Source organism: Oryzias latipes, chromosome 11 (assembly GCF_002234675.1).
Source record: "Oryzias latipes chromosome 11, ASM223467v1".
Classification (NCBI taxonomy): domain Eukaryota; kingdom Metazoa; phylum Chordata; class Actinopteri; order Beloniformes; family Adrianichthyidae; genus Oryzias; species Oryzias latipes.
Window position 1 is genome coordinate 23,089,534 of NC_019869.2, and position 21,915 is coordinate 23,111,448.

The 21,915-nt window shown below is 36.7% G+C and overlaps 2 protein-coding genes across 3 annotated transcripts in view; both read right to left on the reverse strand.

Annotated features, from left to right (window-relative positions):
* The window catches only part of nup153 (nucleoporin 153), a 16,775-nt gene extending 2,694 nt beyond the window's left edge, over positions 1 to 14,081 (reverse strand). The window contains exons 1-19 of one of the 2 annotated variants that reach the window (XM_011481268.3): positions 13,951 to 14,081; positions 11,601 to 11,820; positions 11,241 to 11,516; positions 10,879 to 11,018; positions 9,544 to 9,672; positions 9,336 to 9,452; positions 9,140 to 9,181; positions 8,582 to 8,635; positions 4,697 to 4,837; positions 4,531 to 4,583; positions 4,308 to 4,440; positions 4,041 to 4,208; positions 3,871 to 3,969; positions 3,709 to 3,793; positions 3,522 to 3,623; positions 2,181 to 2,834; positions 1,879 to 2,070; positions 756 to 1,694; positions 145 to 519 (exon numbers count right to left, since the gene is read on the reverse strand). In XM_011481268.3, coding sequence (XP_011479570.2) covers positions 145 to 519; positions 756 to 1,694; positions 1,879 to 2,070; positions 2,181 to 2,834; positions 3,522 to 3,623; positions 3,709 to 3,793; positions 3,871 to 3,969; positions 4,041 to 4,208; positions 4,308 to 4,440; positions 4,531 to 4,583; positions 4,697 to 4,837; positions 8,582 to 8,635; positions 9,140 to 9,181; positions 9,336 to 9,452; positions 9,544 to 9,672; positions 10,879 to 11,018; positions 11,241 to 11,516; positions 11,601 to 11,820; positions 13,951 to 14,079 — 4,048 coding nt within the window. In that variant the 5' untranslated portion in view covers positions 14,080 to 14,081. The remainder of the gene's footprint in view (positions 1 to 144; positions 520 to 755; positions 1,695 to 1,878; positions 2,071 to 2,180; positions 2,835 to 3,521; positions 3,624 to 3,708; positions 3,794 to 3,870; positions 3,970 to 4,040; positions 4,209 to 4,307; positions 4,441 to 4,530; positions 4,584 to 4,696; positions 4,838 to 8,581; positions 8,636 to 9,139; positions 9,182 to 9,335; positions 9,453 to 9,543; positions 9,673 to 10,878; positions 11,019 to 11,240; positions 11,517 to 11,600; positions 11,821 to 13,950) is intronic. The other variant, XM_011481269.3, reaches the window with a different exon arrangement.
* Positions 14,082 to 15,803: 1,722 nt separating this feature from the next.
* LOC101161656 (phosphatidylserine synthase 1) lies at positions 15,804 to 21,803 on the reverse strand. The gene is made up of 13 exons (XM_011481270.3): positions 21,525 to 21,803; positions 21,356 to 21,447; positions 21,018 to 21,062; positions 20,811 to 20,935; positions 20,131 to 20,289; positions 19,759 to 19,910; positions 18,525 to 18,666; positions 18,223 to 18,335; positions 17,611 to 17,676; positions 16,570 to 16,669; positions 16,251 to 16,310; positions 16,008 to 16,086; positions 15,804 to 15,934 (listed from the first exon to the last, which is right to left on the reverse strand). The coding sequence occupies exons 1-13, from the start codon at positions 21,671 to 21,673 to the stop codon at positions 15,843 to 15,845; spliced, it is 1,374 nt and encodes a 457-aa protein (XP_011479572.1). The 5' UTR covers positions 21,674 to 21,803; the 3' UTR covers positions 15,804 to 15,842.
* Between the last annotated feature and the right edge of the window lie 112 nt (positions 21,804 to 21,915).

The window sequence follows — 21,915 nt, forward strand, 5'->3', positions numbered from 1 at the left end:
CGGCTTCATGGCTTTTGACTCAGAAGAGAAATCTTTCATAGCAACAGCGACAAAATGAATAAAAAATTACATGGCTTTATCAAACACCATTTCCTTAGAGGAATTCCTATTGTAGTTTACTTTGAAACAGTTGAACCTGCAAACCTGATGTGGACGCAGCAGAGGACGCTGTTGTTCCAAACCCAAAGGAGGAAGCAGACGCAGCAGTAGGTGCAGCTGAAGCGCCAAAGATAAACGGCTGAGCCGGCGCCGAGTTCACCGGAGCACCTGATGAAGCAGGCGGCTGCTCCTGGCTGTTGCCAAAGAGGAAGGGTTTTGCTGGAGCAGTGTCACTGGTGGTTGTGGGGGGCTGTCCAAACAGGAAAGAGCTGGGGGGTGCTGAGGGAGCCGGAGTGGTGCTGTTACTGTTGCCAGCAGTGGCGCTGAATAAAGTTGGGGCAGCAGTTGGGGTGGATGAGGCGGTGCTGTTGGGATTACTTGCCATGAAAGAAAATGCTTGTTTTGGAGGAGGAGCAGAATCTGTTAAAAAAAAAAAACTAATGTCAGAGTCAGGGAGGAACAAACAGTAAATTAAAAAAAAAAAAAAGATAAAAACTTTAGGTTATGGTCATAGTTTCAAAGCAAATTAAATTCAATTACTTAAAATTATGAAGATTAAGCTACATTTTGTTTAACTAGTCCACAAAGAATATTCTAAAGACATAGCAACCCTATGACTTTGTTAAAAAAAAGTATTAAAAAAAATAAAAAACTACCTGCAGCACTTTGTCCAAAGCTGAATGTGGGCTTTGGTGCCTCTGAAGTGGATTGTTCACTCTTGTCTGCAGACTTTCCAAACGAATAAGCAGGTGGAGGTTGTTCTGTTGAACCTCCGGTCTTTCCGAAGGTAAAACCTCCTGCAGGAGCTGCAGCAGGTGGAGTTTCTTTTTCCTTGGTGGCACCTCCGAACACAAAGTTTGGCGGAGCTGCAGAGGCATTTGATTCTTTCTTCTCCTCTGGCTTTCCGAAGGCAAAAGTGAGAGCCGCTGGCTCTTTGCCTGCCTGTAATGATCCAAATGTAGGCGGTGTTTTGGACGTGTTGGTTGCTAGGCTTGGTTCACCTAATCTCTGAAATACAGACGATGTCTTGGTTGTTGTGGCACTGGTTGTAGTTACGTTTTCTGTTGTGGTGTGATTTGATGATGCAGGAATGTTAACTTTGTCCTGCGAGGAACAAGGAGGAGTGGTTTCGGATGTTTCATCTTTAGGTTTTGACAGTCCAAAGGTGAACCCCCCCTTAGGAGAGCTGCCTTCTGTGCTAGATGTTGCACTTCCAAATACGGGCCCACCACTCGCTCCAAACTTGAAAGCAGGATCTGAGGCAGGCTGGTCAGACTTTTTGTCATCGCTACAGGAAGTCCCAAATTTAAAACCCCCAGAGGAGGTGCCAAACTTAAACCCTGATGAGGCAGCCGCTTCTTTTGAAGACGTCTCTGATGAGGAGTTTCCAAACTGGACCCCAAATTTGAATCCAACCGATGGGGAGGATGAGGAAGAAGACGGCAAAGTTCCAAACTTAAAGCTTGCAGATGCAGATCCAGATCCAGATGTGGTGTCTGACGTGCCAAACTTAAAACCTCCAAAGGTAGAAGAAGAGTTTGAAGTAGAGGATCCTGATGTTGCACCAGACAAGGTGCCAAAAGATGAACTAAAGGCTGAGAAGACAGAATGAAACCTGTATTAATCGTCTTGGATGAGATGCAACAGAAACACATCACCCTACAAAAAGCTGGGTGGTGCAACATAAATTCTTCCTCTAAATACCAAGAATTTCACAAACTTATCTTAGAAAAACAAAAACAAAAAAGCATTCTCTCAGTTTTAAATTGAGATTTTTACCTTTGGCTTCTACGTTGGAGCCAGGTTTCACTGCTTGACAGGCAACACACTTCACATCTGCAGCCTTATTCTGCACACAGCAGACGTCACACTCCCATGATCCTTCTGGCTGCTTGAACTTGTCTGCCAATCCAAACAGTGGGGCACTGCTTGATGATGATGATGAGTAGGAGGAAGGCTCTGTTGAAGCACCTGTGAGGCAGTTGGAGGAACAACAGTATAGTCACCAAAACAGTTTTTCTTTAAGATTCTTCCTTTGACATAAAAAAAGGTTCTAAATTAATTCAGTGAGATTTCTTTACCTGGTTTAGCAGCAGTACAGGTTACACACTTAAGGTCTTCTGCTTTGTTCTGTACCAAACACGTGTCACACTCCCAAGCTCCCTCAGGTTTTTTGAATTTCTCTCCTAACCCACCAGCACCAGTGGAAACAGGGGCTGTGGATGCAGGTGGCGTCTTAACGGTTGTAAACGCAGAGGAAAAAGTCAGGGAGGGTTTGAGCCCGGTCCCAGGCTTGGCCGTTTCACAGGCCACACACTTCACCGCATCAGGCTTGTTCACAACGAGACACGTGTCGCAGTCCCAGGTTCCTGCAGGCTTGGAGAACATTGTACCAAAACCAGTGGTGGTTGTAGTGGTGGGGGCGGTGCTTGCGCTGCTGTTCTCCACCCTAACAGGCGCGGAGGGTGAAGGTTTACTGTCCGTAGGTTTGGATGAGAGGTTGGGTTTGGGGGCCATACAACACACGCACTTTAAATTTGATTGTTTGTTCTGAACTAAGCACACATCACAGCTCCAGCCTTCTGGAGCTTTAAACAAATTACTAAACCCTGTTGATGAAGATGAGGATGAAGAGGCTGTAGTTGTAGAGGAGGGGGAGGCAGTGGACTGAGGAGATTCCTGCTGGGAAGTGGTGATGGTCCTGGGAGAAACCGAAGTAACAGAGGAAGCAAAACCTGGAAGGAACAGAGAACTTAGGAATTAGAGTTTGGAACGTTTAACATATTATTTATACTAATATTAGCAATTAAAAAAATGAAAAATGTAATAATACAAGTAATAATTATAATAATAAACATAATAAAACACACATTATAAAAAAATAAAGCCAAACCATTTTAAAATGGTCATTTCTAAGTGGTTTCTGCTGCTATCCAACAGTTACTAATTATTTTTCTAACTTCTTCTTCGTCATGTTTGATAATTTAACAAAGGCTGAGAAGAGAAAAGCACTGGTGTGAAGGTACTTTTAATAGGTTAATACCGGAACTGTCACCGCTGAAAGGCAAATAACACACTCCCTAAACTATCGTCATTCTACGACCAATTAAACAGTTGGCACAATTCTTACGGATTCTGATGCGTGAAAAGCACCTTTTTGCCAATAAGCAACAGTTACGGTAGTCAAGTGTTACATATCAGTATAACGTTGCATATTGGTGCAAATGTGCCTTTCTCCAATTCAGAATTTGTTGAAATTACGATTATTGCTCAAATGGTCAAGTAGTTACGGTAACTGGAGCTAAAGCTCCGGTTTTAAAGGGTTAAAATATGCTAGCACTATGGACAAAGACAAACATTAGCATATTACTATGTTGTTATTACACACTATATAAAACGCATGCACACACAAAGATTCAGACCAGGGGACTTGAGCAGATCCAGCACACTGCCTTGCTTCAGTGTCTTGGCTGGTTTGAAGGGTCCATCAAAGTCTTCTGTCTTGTTGCTTGTTACGGGCTTCACTGTTAAATACAAAAACAGACCGAAACTAAAGTCCAAAGCTCAACCCATACCACAAACTAATCGAAGTGTGGGCAGGTTTCCTACCAGCCACAGCGATGGGAGCAGAAAGACTTCCGTTTGACATGGAGGGGCCCAGCTTTGCTACAGGCGCGCTGAAAGTAAAACCAGGCTACAAAGACGAGACAAAATAGGTCACCTATTGAGCTGATGTTCTCTGAAAACTGAAAGAAGTATATTTTTACTCACAGAGGAGGAATAGGAGGGTGGGCTAGCAGCAGTGGCTTTGACTATGGGTGAGGAGAATGTGAAAGGTACACACGGTGGTGTCAAGGCCTTTGGTGGATCCTGGGAGATAAAGGATTTTTGTTAGGCTTCTCGGTGTGGTTCCAAGGAAATTATGGAGTTTTGAGACAAACCTTATTGGGGGGCATCTCCTTCGCAGGAGTGGCCACTGTGATCTCAGGAGAGGAGGTAACAGAAGTGGAGGTGGTGGGAGGAGGCAGGGGAGTAGAAAAGCTGAAGCTAGGCAAGGCCGACCCTCCAATGGGCAAAGAAATGGCAGGCAGGTTTGGCACCTCAGCCACCTTGAGCCAAGAAAGCAAAGTATTTACTCACTGATTTCTATTTTCTAGTTATTATTATTATTGGACACATGATACTTTAAATTGAGAAACTGAACTTGCCTCATCGTCTTCGGTTCGCTTGGAGGGCCGAGCTGTGGTTCTCTCCCTCTTGATCTTGCCCCCTCCAGAGCTCACACTGGAAGGTGCAGGGGTGCTGGACAGAGGGTAGACAGCCCCACTAAGACTTCTTGTGCTACCGAACAAAAAGAAATAATTCAATTTAATGAAACAGGAAACAAGAAGGACCAAAAGGGCAACAGAAAGCAGTTAAAACATGTTTTACCTTTGAGAAGGACCTGGGCTTTCTTCAGGTAGTTGAGGTGATTGTCTTGTGGGCTGCGAGAAAAAAAGACAAAGCGAAATTACACACATAAATATTCTGATGATACTTTTAGTTCTGTATAACTGACATCATTTGTGTTTATAGTAAACAAATTTGTGCAACTAACCGTTTTGTCCCTTGTGCTCCTGCTCAGAGTTCTAAACCCTCCAGGTGTCAAAGTTGGTTTGAAGGACACGGATCGATTTCCTGAAACAGAAGCGGTCACAGGAACCACAAGCTTCTGCACCGGAGGGAAGGGCAAGTCCATCTAATATGCAAAAAAGAGGCCAAAATTAGTGGCAAGGAATAAAAAGGTTGCAATGTTTCATTGTTGCTGTAGATACGTGTTTGGGTGCACATATTGATTAAAAGAGCGTCAGCTCTTAAGGTTTATTAAATCCATTCCTGCAGATCTATTCAGTCGGTGAATCACAGGAACATTTCTTAAAATAACTCTTCCTTTTAGAATCTGACAAACATTTTCCAACGAGGACTCAACAAGCTGGATTTAATAAAGTTGATTTAAATGAACTAAAAAGGATTCAGGCTTTCAATAAATATAGTTTTATTTGGAGGATTTAAATAATTAAAATTTAGACCATTAATAAGCAGTAGAAGACTGCCTAAAATTTGAATTTAGACCAAGTGTTCAAAGGTTAATGAGAGAATAAAACAGCAAATGCTAAAAAAAATATTTTTTATGTTAAAAAACAACAACAAACAACACTGTTGTAGTACGAAATATGAAAATATCTAAAGAACTAGGGATGGGCAATATTTAGAATATTGGTTTGTTATGAAATGATTGGTGTGCAGTCTATGAAATAAGCATACCATCAACATTATGAAAAAAAAAAACAGATGCTGCATTAAAAATCCAAAAGCATTTACATGTAATTTCCATAGTTGTGTTCTTGTCAGTCCCACTGACAGCACCCATTTAGAAATGTCCTGTATGTTATCCCATCAAGGGACGAGGACACGAGTTTCATTGAGAAAAGGCATGAGCATAAAGGTAATCTGTGTGTTTTAAAAGACAAGTGAATGATGGGATGGATGATTTTACACTTCATTATGTTAAAATGTGAATATCTATTTTTTTTTTTTATTTTTTTTTTTCCACAATGCGTCGAAAGCAACAAATCTCACAATACAGAATGTGGAAAAAATGGACATCCCAGAAGCAGCTGCTTATTATTAGGGGTCCAGCATTTTAGACAAGCATAAAAATACAAAAGATAAGTGGCGGAAGGAAAAGAAAAGAAAAGAAAATAATTTCATAAATAAAATATACTAATAGAATGCGAGAAATGATGGTGATATAGTGGAAAGTGTTTGACAATAGGGACAATGAATTTGAACAACATAAACTCTGGCGTGTGGCCATATAAGTGTCAACAGACAGAAAGAAATCACAAACACGTTAATAGATGGTTTCGGTTGGAGCAGCATTTTCACAGTATGTTGACAATAATAACAATTTCAGTTTCCTTTTAAACATGTACATTGTTGCAGACTGTTTAACGTCATTTTCTAAAATATTCCAAGTTTGTGGACCTCTAATACAGACAGAGAAGCTTGTACATTTTAATTTTCTGTTTTTGCCTTTTAGCATATGCTTTCCCCTGGTGTCATGGTGATAAGAGGGCAAAAAAAGTGGTATGAGGTCACACAAACGACTATTTAATTTATTAACAACACTGTACATTGTGCATGCATTATGATACGTGTTGAGTTCCGGTAACTTAAGGAGGCTGTATCTGTGGAAGAGTGGATCCGTTGGGGAATTTGGCGTGGACCAGGTTATTGCTCTTATTGCTTTCTTTTGTGTAATCAGGAGTTTTGCCGTGTAGGTAGAATATGTGTTATTCCATATGATGTTACAGTAATTCAGGTGGGGCTCAAACAGGGATCTGTACAATGTTAGCAATGCATCTGATGGGAGGATGTGCCGAATCTTATAGAATAAACCAACAAGTTTGGATAATTTTTTAACTAGTTCATCTATGTGTTTTTTAAAATTTATAAATTGATCTATGTGGATTCCAAGAAATTTGATCGAGTCCACCTGTTGAAGAGATTGCCCATCTATATTTATGTTCAATTTCCTGTAGGTGGATTTGTGTCTGCAAGGTTTATGGTAAAAACAACACACAAGGCAGCTGAAGCACAGACTTAACCATTTACTTAAAATGTTATCATCTATAACAAGAGGAGCACTTCTCATTTATGTGGTCAAATCTCAATTGACAAAGGAAAATGTTACTAAATAGTTCTGACCTCTTCATTGGTAGACTCAACTCAATGTGTTAGACACAAGGAAATAGTTTTATTTTAGTATTTCAAACATAAACAAGGAAAAAGTACACTTTGATTTATTGATTTTTTTGCCTTTAGCGTTTGTGAGTTTTTGAGGCATTCCGTTTGTCAAAATCGAGGCTTTTTCAAATCTATTAAATAATCTATTACCATGCCCTTTATTTTGAAATGCTTTAAAGTCCCACTCCAATTATCTTTTGGAAAAGCGTACTCAGTTTTAAGCAAAATAAAAAAAAAAACTGGGTATTTTCAAGGACATAGCTTCTGCAGAGCGGCAGGAGCTCAAGAAATTCACCTCTGATGTGGGGGCGGGACTGTGGGCATAGAGTAAGCCAAACCTGCCCACCATCATACCTTTGTTTACACTCTCCCACTAGTTTAAAGCCCCCCCACAACCCCAACCTAACATTACCAGTGCATTAAAAATGGGGAGCAATATTGAAGCTATCCAGCCGTACCGTTTTCAATGCATCAAAAAAGGAGCAGAGCAGGGAGCTTGTGGCCACCATCTGTACCACCTACAACAACACTACTACGGTATTTATTGTTCTGCTCCTGCTTCCCTCAGAAACCCAATTTTAAGCTTACTTTTCTTCATGCACGTCCTCCATCGTGACAAAAATGCCACAAAAAACAAAACATTTTCCCGGATTTTCATTGGAGTGGGTCTTTAAATGGCCTTTTGTTCCAAATTGTTGTAAATAGTTTTGTTTTCAAAGATCCCCGAGGGCTCAGTCACATCAGGTGGACAAACTGTTTTGTTTTGGTTCAAGCATGCGAGTAGCTCAAAAATACAAAATCTTTTGTTTAAAAAAAACTTAATTGTTCATGTTTTGTGAACAATGTCACTTTGACATTTATATGGCATTTAAAAAAATACTTCATAACACTGATATTTAATGGGTATCTGGGTTAATGACAAAGAAAATCACAATATTGCAAAGCCTTATTGCCCAGCCCTATTCAAAACAAGTGGAAAATTTTAAGCACCTTTAGCAATCAGCGTTATCTGCGTCTTACAGATTTTCGACATAGGAGCACAAAAATAAACAAGTTCTAAGCTTTTCCTCTTCAGGTTTCATTTTTCCATTTTCACAGACTGACATGCGTAACTTAGAGATCTAGCTGCTGAGAATCAGACACGATCCAAACAATAATTTGATTTCTTCAATCACAAAAAGATCATATTTTACTGAAAACCAACAAGACCCATCTTTTAAAATGTATATAACATTGTTTTTTTGATTTTTCAAAGCCTTTTAAAAATCTGCTGCCAGCCTGTAAGTATATGTATTTTTTATCCACTGCAGAACAGTTGTCACAACTGTGAGGGCCTGACCTTATTAATGACTCGACAGCTGACACAGTTCAACAATAGACGCACAGTTCCATGAGCCAAATGCATGTCGCAGTGCCTCACAGTTTGGCTAACAGCTCATATAGCATACAAGCGCACACGAGAAGACTACACAGCTGAAGAAAAGTCTGTCCAGAAGAGTTGTGAAAGCCAACAAGCAAAGGAGAAGCCGTAAAAGAAAACGCAGCGAGTGTTAAAGAAAGCAGGAACTGACCAACAAGACCCACAGCCGTGTATCATCCATGATAAAGACTAGCAGTATTTAACATGAACAATAGAAAACCACAAGGTCAAACACAACTAAAAACATGTAAACATATTTAACCTGAAACATACCCGTTTCCTTTTTGCCTGATCATTCGACATATCCATGTTCATCCCATCCATTGACTGTAAAAAAAAAAGGAGGGAAAAAATTGAGGTGATTTTTTCAGACTCATATTATAACTATTTCAATAAATGCATTATAAACAGTACAAACTGTGAAGACAATCTAGAGTTGGGGGATCTCAGCAAACTATCAGAAGGAATTATTTATGATTCGAGTCACTCTTCTCTGAAATGTTCCGAAATACTTATTTAAACTCTTTCATCTGTTCTAACCATCTTATACCTTACTAAACTTCTCATTTTTACTGATGTTTCCATGTGTTGTTGTTGTGTAAAATGCTGTAGTGAAAAGTTGGACATCAAACAAGTTAGTTAGAATACTTCTACTTGTCCCAATACAGCCTGTGTGTAGACAAATCATTCTCATTTGTTCGAAATGAAACCCGGAGGAGCAGACCACATGCAAGCTACGGAATAAATGTAACTATTAAATTAAGATGAACCACCCTCTAAAATGAGATCATTCAGACCCGCAGCAAATTGAGATTTACTATGAAGACTTACTGGTGACGGGTTGGATGAAGCTGCTGGGATTCTCCTGGCATCCTTTAGATTAGGATGGATGGAAACAAAAGATTTAGCAGAGTAAAACATATATTTTATAAGAAATAATTACCAAGGCAACACTACATATTTCTTAAATGGCTATACTTTTAACCCAAACTTTGACAGTTCAGTTTTGAAGTGTTTGTGAACTCACAGCCAGTGGACTTGACATGCGCTCTAAAGACTGCAGGATTCGTCTAGCGGTAGCACTGGTCACACCACAGGGCTGTGCCCCAGCAGGCCTAGCCTTGATCTGCCTTCTCACTGGAGCCTGCATGCCAGATGACCCATTTTAGTCAATTTATCACTCAAAAATACTGACTATAGTGTGTTTGTCTACACGTTTAAACCTTATAGCTCACCTGGTAAGGTGTTCCAGGACGACTGCGGGAGCTCCTCACTGCAGCTGCCCCACCATATGTGGTCTTCCCTGGGTAGAAAGGTGAATCTCCGAGCTGGCTAGAGTTCAGCACTGAGCTGCTTAACGTTGACTGGAAAAAAACAATTTAACTTACTTTAGTCAAAATATTTTTGAAACACATTTAAAACCAAAAAGTCTTCCTAAATATGCACCTATTTTTTGTTAGTTCTTCAATCTGTGTGAGAACACAAAAAACCTAACAAACAGGACAAGCAGACTCTTGCAACATTCAGCAGGACTTCAAAACAAACAAACACTGTAGGTAAAGTTATTGCACCATTGCATGACAAGAACACCCACAGAGTTTTAGTAAATATTTTGTTTTGACAGAGTTATCTTCAATTGTCATGTGACACATCCTAACATGCATCAGGCAGAGCTTTTTTAAGAATGCCTAGTGTTTGACTTGATGATTAAGGTAAAAAAAATTGCTGAATTAATTTTAAATTTAGACTAACGTCTTTAAATGTCAAATCGGGGAAATTTGCACTTCTTTTTTTCCTGCTTGACGGACAGAACAGGCCAAAGTCATACAAAGCATTTCATGTATGAAGGACCATAGACACCTATCGGCCATATATTAAGATCCAGCTGCCTCACATTGAGTTGATCCCCTCTTTTGCAGCAAAAAAGGCCTTCAGCTTGTGCCAAAAAGATGCGCTTGGGTATCCTGACACCAAGATGTTAGCAGCAGATCCTTTAAGCAAAGAGGTGGATAGGACTTGTATGCAATGTGCACAAACACACTAAGCAATCCACAAGATGCAACAGAAAGTGTAACAGCTCAGACTAAACCACCTTCTTGCAATATTCCTTAAAATGTTCATTGTTGGCGCAGATTCAGGAGTCAGCAGCTTCTCTGACTACCACAAAAAAATGATGAAGATTGTTTATACATTTTTTTTCCAGGTTAAATTCAGTTAAAAAAAAAAGGCTTTGGCTTAATTTTCCTAAAGATGTGGTAAAATACATGAATGCATAAAAGACGCCACTCAAATCAAACAAGATTCTTTTGGGACTGGAAACAGCCCACAAGAGCCGCAGCTTAGTAAATACTCAGATCCAGCGTTCCAGCCATCCTATTTTGAGCTTTTTAAATTTGCTTAAATCCATACATTTTTTTTTTATTTCTAACACACAAGCTCTTGGGAATAAAATATCCCCTTTCTGTTTTATATATTCAAACAACTTACAGGTGATCAAATAAGACATACTAGTTTTAGTAACCTGGTAGCTGTCTAAACAATTTGCCTGTTATAAACAGGAATATACTCACATTAGAAGAGGTGCCAAAGACTGACAGGTTAAAAGACGGCTTTTTCAAACTAGACTGAGATGGCTGAGGTCCAGAGTTTGTTCTTTCCATCTCTGGAGACCAAAGAAGAGGAAGTGATGCAGTTTTGGAAGTGGGAACATCTGAGGGTAAAAGGAAAGAAAACAAAGATTTTTTGGAGGTGTGAGTCAATTCCAGTAAATTCATTGATATGTTGTTAGGAGACGAATATGATGTGCAACCGTTCAGCTCTTTTTTTTTAATCATTAAAAGACTGAGATCTGTATTTATGTACAAATTTATTAGGAATACAGTTTAAGATTGAAAAAAAATCAACAACATCCAAATGTTTTGAATTTTTCTACCTTTGTCCGATGCACGGGAAGAAAATCCACTTGTAGTGGAGATGTTATCATCTTCATGCTGAGAGAGGTTGTCTTTGATTTCTTTAACCAAAGAAAAGCCGGTGGAAAAGGGTCCAGGGGCTGAGGAGGTGGAAGGCTGGGAGAAAAGGTTGCTGGAACCTCCAAAGGTGGGGGAAGAAGTCTCCAGTGGAGCTAAATGAAGGTGTGTACGACTCAGAGGAGGTCGAGACAGCACATTGTCCTGAAAATTCAAGGCTGAACGACTAGTGGAGGGCTCTGTGCAAACGGAAGAGAAGCTACATGTGAGCATTGTGTTATACCAAGTACATCTTGAGAAAATTCCGGAAAACAGTTCTTTACCTGTGGTACTAGTGCTTGGCTCTGGGGAGTTGCGTCCATCAAGAGGAGGACGCGCTTCTTCGCTGCTTTTGGGAGAAGGAGGCGGCAGCTGGCAGTTCTGGTCTGAACCTTGCAGCAACTCCCCTCCTTCAGATGAATCTCCATTTTTGAAATATTTCTGCAGCCAGGAAGGAACGATGCTTCTAACTGTATCTGTGACTCTACTGATGAGGCCTGTCTGCTACAGAAAAAAAGAACGCATTAAAAAAATATGACATGAGTAAGAGGAAAATAAATAAATGCTTTACAGAGCATGAAATGACTCCACAAGTCAGGGCTTTACTAGGAACTTCAGAATAAATCACCTCACAAAAGCAAATGTAAAATCCTCAACATATTTGTACCATTTATGTTTTAGTTTTTCGTATCCCAGTTGACAAGTACGAAAACAGTGACCAAAGATACGATCAAAATCCTAGAAAGAATAAATCAATAGTCCCAGTAGTTTTGCGACAACATGTGCCTCAGGGCAATTTTGCATACACAGCCTGTATTCTGTTAAAACGTTAGAATAGTTGGAAATCTGTGTTTGATACAGTTGCATCAGTTAATGTGCACAAATAGATTGTGAGTTGTGCACATTAACTGATGCAACTGTATCAAAATAAATATATTTTAATCATGAAATGTTGAGCCCCAAGTAGATACAGGATATAATCCCTGTAATAATATTGACATAAATAAATAGCCTTTTAGGAGCCGTCAATGTCTACAAAATACAAAACATTAAAGTGAAAAAATATCCTTTTAATCAAGCATTAGGCAGTTTGGGGTTTTCTTTAGCCCTAAATCTACAATTATTACTAGGTATAGGTTAAAAAAAATAGTTTCAAAACCATTTACTCTTGAAAGATGTTGTGCAGAGATTCAATCAGTTCTATGTTTGCTTGTTTTTTTAAAGATAGTTTTCTGTTTGTTTTCAAGGACAAACGTTTTTTATTATTTTACGTTTTCAATGTTAGCATCTTTTAGCATCCTAATCTGTTAAAGAAAATATCATTCTGTTTAGATATAATCTATTAATATTTATAATTAAAATGAGTCTGAATATTGAAACAAAAAACAAGTTTACATTTATTGAACTGAGTAGTAAACTTGTGAATCTAGAGTGAATATATCTATGAATTTGACAGGGATACTCAGCCTTATAACCCCTTTAGAGTAAATGGAATGTACCCCCTAAAAACCTAATAGACCCATACAGACTGTATATGATAATAACTACAATTTCATGTATAAATATTAACAATGTTAATAGAGTTGCCAGAATGAATATATTCAACATCCTGGTGCAGATTCTCACATTACCTGCAGATATATCAACCAAAGAAGGAAAACAAATACATAATTAGATTTTACAAGCATTTACTTTTAATTTCTTAATTAAAAAAACCAAGACAGGTAAATATACCCATTATTCTTTCAAAAGATAAGTAAATAAACTAACAGAACGTATTCTGCTGTTTTCAGAAAGTGCATGTATATGATGCAGTTATTGAAATATTGAACCAACTGGCACATTGTTTTAAAACACTAGAACACTTGAAGGCTTAGACCCACAGCCTTGCGATTTGTTGGGGAAATACAATTATAGGGCAAAAACAAAAATCTACCATATGCTCCCAATGACAATGTAAAACAAAAATAAGTGGGGTTTTTTAATAGTAGACTACGGGGGTAAATTATTTCACAATCACCAACCATGTGGGTCTACAGTCAGAAAAGGTTCCCTGCGCAATTAAACTGACGTTTAGCTAACGTTCGAATGCTATACCGTAAACCGCATCTACTTTCTTGTTTTTACATGTAGACTTATAAAGTACTGCAACGCAATCGTGTCATTTTAACTTGGAAAGATGAGACGAACCGAGACAACAATGCGTCGCTCGGCGAAGCTAGTTCTCCGGCTCGAATTAGCTGCTTTAGCTAATGCTAGAAATCTTACTTCAGGGCTTTCGGCAAACTTCGCCAACAACTACGAACTAAAGAACTACACCAGAAAGTACAATCGCACTCTAACTCGTGTATTTAAGTTCAAACAAATAGCAATTAACGATGTTAAGCGTAAAAAGAACCGTTCAGATCAGTTCAGTTACGCCAGACTTTGCTAATCTAAAAGCAAACTGCTAGATTGTTAGCATTTCCTGAGCATGCTATCAACGCGTGGAGGCCATGAGCGCTAACAGCAGGCCAGAAAATGTCTTGATGATGGGGGGAAAAAACAATAACAAGTAGAAGGGATAAATGTCAATAAGATTACAACAAAGCAACCGGCACAAACAGTTAACTTGATAACTTTGGCTTAATTTACCTGTTTACTCTTGGCGTACGGTTTAGAAGCGATATGATATCTCCTGCTTCTAATTTTCCCTCCACCCGTGGCCGCCATGGTTCTTTCGTCTGAGTGTCTATCGGTGTTTCGGCGCCGGATAGCTGTCATCCAGCACAGTGGCCACTTAAAAGGGAATTGTGGGAAATGTAGTGAAATATCCCTAACAAAGGATGTTTGTTCATTACGTGTGTCTAAGAAATAAGGGGCTTTTTTTTAAACGCATGAAACGTTTTAAATAATTTTTGAACACCACGACTTAATCAAATGTTAACACCTTAAATCACATTATTGCTAAAATAAAATGGAAATAATAGAAATGCATCATATATTATTTGTTTTATCTTATTAAACAATTTTTTATTTTTTTTATTTTCCGCAATATTACACATTTAAAATTAGACATAATTATTTTGTGGAGGTTGACAAAAGAGAGATAAGTAATATTTTCCCCTCTTAATCTTTAAAACAACAATACAATAAAACTGTTTGAGGGTCACTGTTTATTTGCATAAACTATACATTTTTCTGTATGTATTTTTTTATTCATGGAAAATGATGAGTTATTACAAAATAACAAGGTAAATTTGGAAGATAATTTGAGTCAGTTTTACGAGAAGTAATTTTGCAACTATCATTATTTGTTGTTTTTTTAATATACTATGAACTTGACAAGGAACAAATACAGCATGTATAAGGAATGGGATCTGCATGTTGGAAGACAAGAACGAACTATGAAAATATGTTTGTTGATGTTTTTTTCCCACTAAATAACAGAAACGGTGTAAGCTAAGCATTTTATTAACATTTGACCATGCAGAGTTCAAAGAGTTGTCAATTTTGCTGTGGCGTCAGTATCAAACATCTTTAGAATAGTCTTTAAAAAGGCAATTTATTCATTTGAAAATTGTTTATACAAAAATCCACACTTATAAAGTGTTTAATTCTTGTTATTCTAATTTTATTTGAAAAATGTAAATAATCTGCACTTTCAGTTGGAATCTTTATGGCAAATGTTAAATGAAAAGAAAGTACGATAAATAAATAAAAATCCTTTACCATTATTTGAAATTATTTTCACTTAAGACTTAACTAAAAGCATCAAACAAATTACCAATTTCATAATTTTAGGTAATTTAATCTGGAGATCAGCATTGTGCTCTTGGTCCTCCCAAAGACACAGTAAACTTGTGTGCATGCAATTTGTCAGAGAGCAAAATTCCGTGTAAAAAAGTGATATTTTGTTTAAATTAAACCCTTATACCACATTAATAATACTAATACATTATATACTGGAATTTTTATTGTGAATTAAAAATAGAAACAAAAAAAGGGAAGATTAGAAAAAATCTTTTACTTACATTTATTATAAAATAAAATCATATATGACAAAAATTATAAATTAAATACATAGAAACAAATTATTATGTGGAATGCACTCTGCCAGCAGCTTTAGAGTGAAACTTTTTTACTCCTGGTTTACCACATAGTTCAATGAATCACAATGAAAAGTGTCATTTAATCAAATTGGTTTGAGTAAATTGAATATACTTGTATAGCTCTTTTCTACCTACAAGGACAAAGCACTTTACAGTCTCATTCACCCAGTCACACACACATAACACAGATGCCCGCCTTCCACCAGAGGCAAGGTGGGGTTCAGTGTCTTGCCCAAGAAAACTTCGACTCATGGGTGTGCAAGGTGGGAATCGAACTTGCAACCTTACAATCATGGGGTCGACCGCCCTACCGCTGCACCACGGCCGCCTGGAGTAATATCTATCACGATCAGGGATTTGCCATATCTGATTTGATTACATGTTGCTATTGTTAAATTTTTTTTTACATCATCAGAGAGAAAGTTAATCTTTTTGTTAGATTTTGTCTTCTCTCCCATTAGTTCTCTTTCTAGCTGAGGTCCTCTTGGATTTTGTTGATTGGAGTTTTCTCAAAGAATCCCTCTGATCTATGGAGCAAAACAATGAAAAGAGGTAAATAGTTTATTCATGTTTTGTAGATTTTCTTGTTTGAAAACTGACCTGCAAAGTTGAGTAAAGCAGAATTGCACGATTCAACAGGGCAGCTGTCATTGGAGTCCTCACGTTGCAATAATTGCCTCTGGAAAGACAAGGAACCTTGGTTACTCACCAACATTATTGATGAAAAACAAGAAACAATTCCCAGACCTCTAGTGGTTTTTGTTCTTTTTTTAAATTTGCTTTAAGGTAAATCTTTGGTTACACTAAAAAGTATCTTTAACTGCAACTAAAAGAAGGTCTCACCTTCATTTTTTGTTGTTCATACCATACCATGCCAGATAGACATAGAAGTGTGATGAGTGCCTGAAGAAAATGAACAAATAAATTATTGAATAAACGATAAAAAAATAGGTGAACAAAGAAGAAAAAATAGAATAACAATATTTCTGTGGTGAAGATACTTGGGTATAATTTCAGTGTTGTACTATCAACTTCTTTTTTTTAATGTAAAGATGTTTAGATAACATTACAGTTAATCAAGTGCCAAATCTAAATAAAATATGTATGTCTGGCAAGCTGAAAACAAATTCTTTCTGGATGACACACAGCTTTTGTTTCCTACCAGACACAACAGCCACAGGAGCACGTAGTAAATTTCGGTGTTGGAAAACAAGTCTTGGCCAAATTTAACACAAGCTAGAGCCTCCAGGAAAGCAATGGCTCTATAAAAGAACAGCAGAAACACAGTTACATAAATAATCCCCAATTTTCAAAAAAATATGTACAATAAGCTGCTGAATTTAAAAATGGCTCCCTCTTTTGGAAACAGTTTTATACTGCGAGGGAGCCTCTAAATGGACATATCCAAGCTCACAATCAAAATACACCATTACTTTCCCTCACATAAATACTATGTATGTGTTTTACGGTTATTATTGTAAAATTAGAGAGAAGACTCATAGGACTGCAGACACAGAGCATTCATCTTCTACTTAGCTTTTGTATACAAGAATCATCAGCAGCTTTATTAACAAAAAGTCGTAAATTTAATATAATAATAATAATAATAATAATAATAATAATAATAATAATAATAATAATAATAATAATAATAATAATAATAATAACAAAAAACTTAAAATCATAACTCCAAAATAAATTTCAAACATAACTTCTCTTTTTAAGACAAAAGAGCTATTTGGTCGGAGACTAAAAATTAATGATAAAAGTGTGCTTAATAAATGATCTAATCAGAAAATATTGCACAAATATTGTAATAAATCAAGAATTAAATACACCCCACATGTCAGGGTCACGTGTGAAGCTATTAAAGTGATCTTAGAGTACAACAGTGTTTAAAACGAGCTAGTCACCTCTACCCTACATTGCAATTTCTAATTAAATGAACCTGGAGTGTGCACTCATGGTCATTAGGGACTTCCAATATTATTAAGCTTTCTACATGATAAAAAAACAGTTGTATCAAAAACAGCTGAATAGCACCAATTTATTTTGTGGACAAAATAAAAAATAAGAAGAAATTTAGCTAACTCACAAGACGGACAAAAGGAAAACACGTTCAAGTAACTTTTCCCAACAAAGAATTAAATAAATGTCTCTAAACACGTAGGTGACACAAACAAAGAGAACAAATTGCACTTACCCAAACACCCAACACTGTGTTCCCACCTGCTTACACTGAGTGTCAGTCAAGTATGCATAATATTGTCTACAAAAAGATTTAAAGAAAACAGCAACTCAGTAAGTAGAAACAGGAAAATAAGCACATTTTTTAAACACTCACTTAGGTTTACGTCAACATATTCTTATTCAGGTACTAAAATATATGTAAAGCAGTGAATTAGTTAAAGTTTTTTTGTTTTTTTACTTTAAATCTTCATTCATTAAACAAATGCAATTTTTGACAAACGCAAGTAATTTTTATCAGTTGTGTGGACGATACAATAGATGGGACTTTAGTCAAAGCTAAAATACAATTTTATGTATTTTAATTTTACAATTTATTTTTAATAAATTTTACCTGGTAACAGACAACAATTCTCCTCTGAAAGAAAACTGGTGAGCATCTATAATAAAGGCTGTTAGAAAAGGTAGAGGGCTTTTAAAACACGTTACTGTCCAAACCTGTATTGAACGTTGTATTGGATTTTTTAAAGGATTAGAGTAATTTGAGTAAAATCCACTGATGTAAGGTAGGTGCTTTAGGTTAAAACATAAAACTCTTGGTGCACTCGGGTTTGACTTTTGAACGTACCGTACAGTGGGCGCAGTTATGATTCCCACAAGCAGGATACGACACCAGCTCAGAGGATGAGAAGCTTTAAAGATGAAGATGTGCTTCAAGAAAAATGTGTTCAACTCCGTCAACTGTGAAGATAAAATTTTAAAAGTTCGGTAAAGTTAATTTGTTCCCATAATCTAAAATATGAAACAAAATTTGTAAATACAACCAACTTTTCATCCTAAAAAACCTGCATTAGTAAAATAACAATTATTTTATTGATAATCAATACACTATTGACTGTTAGAGTTTAAAGTAGAAGTAAGCATTCATACCTGCCACAGGATCATAAAAAGATAGATGCCTGCCAGCCTTTGGAAGGACGATTTAGGGTCAAACCAGCGGACATAAGTCCAGCTGGCTGGAGTGAACTGAAGTACAGCCCGTTTTATCTTCCCTGTGGTTGAGTGGATCTCCCTACAAAGACAAGCAAGACTGTTTGAAAAAAATGTTTTTGATGACGGGGTGTCTTTAGGTTTTTTAGATTCATATTGAGAAAGAATATTAATATTCTGATGTGTTGTATTCATATGAGTACAAATGTTGGAAGAAAACAAAAGTGATCATTTTAGCCACAACATGTCTCTTTTACACAGAAATAGGGCCACCAAAGTGTACAATAATATTGTTAAGCATCAATGATCCAACACTATAATTCATCCCCTGTTTTCTATGGAGCCAACCTGTCTTTTTGTTGTAGACCAGGTGGAATCATTTTAACCTTTGGCCTCTTTTTGTTTTAGTTTTTATATATTTTAATTGAGCTTATATTATATGAGTATGAACTAACCAGATAACCTGAATAAATATAAAAAAAATTATAATCAAATAAATAAATGTACTAGGCATTATAACAAAACCAAGAACCTCTAAGTAAATGTAAAATTCTATGTGTTACATTTGCCACTTAGATGATATTTTATTTATGTAAAACAAAGCAACCTAAACATTACGAAAGAGTTATTTACCACTATAATTTTAGGACAGTGCAATTGTACGGTAGAGGATTACTTCTGAACAACAATAACGAGTGAACTCTAGTGTATTACAAGTTGAAAGTAACTTGTAAAACATCAGGCAAGACTTAAAAATGTAAAAAATATTTAAAAAAGAAAAGAAAAAAAAGAAAAATATTTCTGACTGATGTGAGAATAGAAATGTCAGGCAAGACGTTCTGGCAAAACGTAAAGCAGGGTTTGGGGAAATGTAATTACGGTATAATTCACTCCTGACACCGAACAAGTGGTGTTATAGATTTCTTTTAGAAGATGTTGAGAACATTCAGCTGCCATTTTTTGTTACAAGAGGCAAACACACTTGAAAAAAAAGGCTTGCATTTTTTTTGCTGTTCAATTTATAATCAAATTGAATTTAATTCAAGGTCAAGCAAAAATGTGAAAGACTATTTCAGGTTTCACAACTTTTTTAGCAACAACAGTCAAAATAATTTATATTATTAATGCTTATCAAGATATCAGGTGATTACTAAGAGAGAAAAAAAACACTGACTTGATGCTCGCCCAGGAGTAGGTCCTCATCTCCAGATAATGGCAAACAGTCATGCCCAGCCAGATGCCTCCTCCATTACAAAGCAGAATGTCCAGGATGACCTGATCCCACCAGCACTCGGCAAAATTTGGTAGAAGGTGCATGAAGATCAGCTGTAGAAAAAAGGTTGAATCCACATATTTTGTCCATTTAAGTCAAGTAACAATAAAAATCTACTTTAAAGAGAGTTTTAAAATGGTTACAAAAATAAAAAGTCAGTTTTTTTCCCCCTGATATAAAGGTATCTGGTGTTAGGTTAGATTTAGCAATCTAGTTACATCAGTTAATTCACCAGTACACTAGTGTAATCCACTAGAAAAAGATTTTCATTACCTCGGTTAGTTCCCATGTGATGCTGATGGTCCAACACAAACCATAACTGCGAATCAGCAGAGCCTTCATTGCCCATCCAGCAAAGTGGCCAAATGCAAAGATGTCCAAGTGGCTCAGGATGCGCTCCTTTGTTATAACTGTACAGTTTACAGCATATTCCTTTAGAAAAGAAAACACATAAAAACTCTTAGGAACTATTTGTGTAAAAAAAAAAGTTCAGATATTTAAACTTCCAAATTGAAAACTGTTTGACAAAATAATACAGCTGAAAAGTACATCTGTAGACATGACTGACAAATCTTTACTTAAAACTCTTTAAATGGTGTACTGCTGCTATGATGTAGTGCTGCAGTGTTTCACTTAAGGATCCATATTCCAAGTATTGGGATGTAAGTTAGGGTTCTCTAATTAAACTCTTTCCAGATAAAACAGTTTCTGAAAACAAAAGAAATTGTAAAAGTGGTTGCAACTATTTCCACTTTCCAACTTGTTTCTGTTACAGACCTTTTTTTAAATTAAAGTACACTCCAGCCACAGGCAGAGAATTCGGATGAAAGTAGGAAAGGTTTGTCTAAGAGTAGTATAAGGAGTCTTCTCTCAAATTCCATTGAACAGTGAGCTTGATAGTTGTCTAATTTTTCATGAAAAGGAAAAACATAAACTTTAAAAACTTTTCTTACCATAATGTCAGCTTCTCGTTTCTCATAACGCAAATTTGGGTCTAACCAATACATGAGGGTCTTCACTTGATCCCAGTTGAGGAAAAGGAGAAACACAAGGAACAGGAAGTAGAGCACGCTGAGACCTACCAAAGAACATTTCATTAGAGCAGCAATTATGAAAAGCAAATAGTGTAGATGATAGATTTGGGTATTTTCAAGACTTACCAAAAACCATTCGCCATATTGCAGGATGTGGCCTGGTGAAGGGCCCTAAGACAGAGACATCCACTTGGTGAACTTTGCATGTTGTATTTTTAAAAGCACAACTTTCATTCAAAGTAATTAATTATTGCACCATGTGTTGGTCACTAAATAAATATCTCGAAATATTTATAGGGTTAATGCATCCAAATCTTTAGGTCTAAACGAGTTTTTTATATTTAAAAACAATCGTGATATTTAAAGAACGGAAAAGAGTTTTCAAATAAATAATATAATGGCTCAAATAAAACTAAAATGTGGATCAAGTCATTCTTTGATAGAGAAATTTTAACAGAGCTTACCATTGGGAAATGCAAGGACACTGATGACCAAGAAAAAGAAAACAACTACTAATAGTCCCACGCGGAGGTTATTTTCATAGTTTTGATCATCCCTGTCAGGAAAGAAAGTTAGTCTGGAATATTTAAAAGTTTCAAAAAGTCACATTAACAAATGACTTCGTAGTATCACCTGGCGAATGCAAAGTACATAAGGCTAAACACAGTGATTGCCAAGAGAGTTATTGTGTGAGGCTTGTAGAAGAAATCAAGACCGATATCCTCCACTTGCTGCTCATTTATCATGCGGAAATGTAATCGATATTTATCATAGTTCTTCATCTTTTTTTGAGCTTAAAAACCAAGACTTAAAATTCAAGAAATGACAACAGAAGCGTTTCACACACTGGAACCTTAAGTGTGGACGGAACCATTTATCTAGTGCCGAAATCATAAAATCACTAGCGGACAAAATGAGGTGAGTGTTAAAATATTATTTGTAAATATTAAAATAATTATGTTCAATGTCGTAATAAAAAACACTATACTTTCAAGAAGTTGTTAGATAATTAATCACCAACTCA

Bases quoted from the DNA above. Each gene is read 5' to 3' on its own strand.
- LOC101161656 (XM_011481270.3), bottom strand. From the start codon at position 21,673: ATGAAGAACTATGATAAATATCGATTACATTTCCGCATGATAAATGAG. The intron at 21,063-21,355 runs GTAAGCTCTGTT...TCTCTGTCTTAG, and splicing joins TGTCCTTGCATTTCCCAATG to GGCCCTTCACCAGGCCACAT. The intron at 16,311-16,569 runs GTAGGAAACAAA...CATTTTCTTCAG, and splicing joins TCCTGTGGCTGTTGTGTCTG to GCACTCATCACACTTCTATG.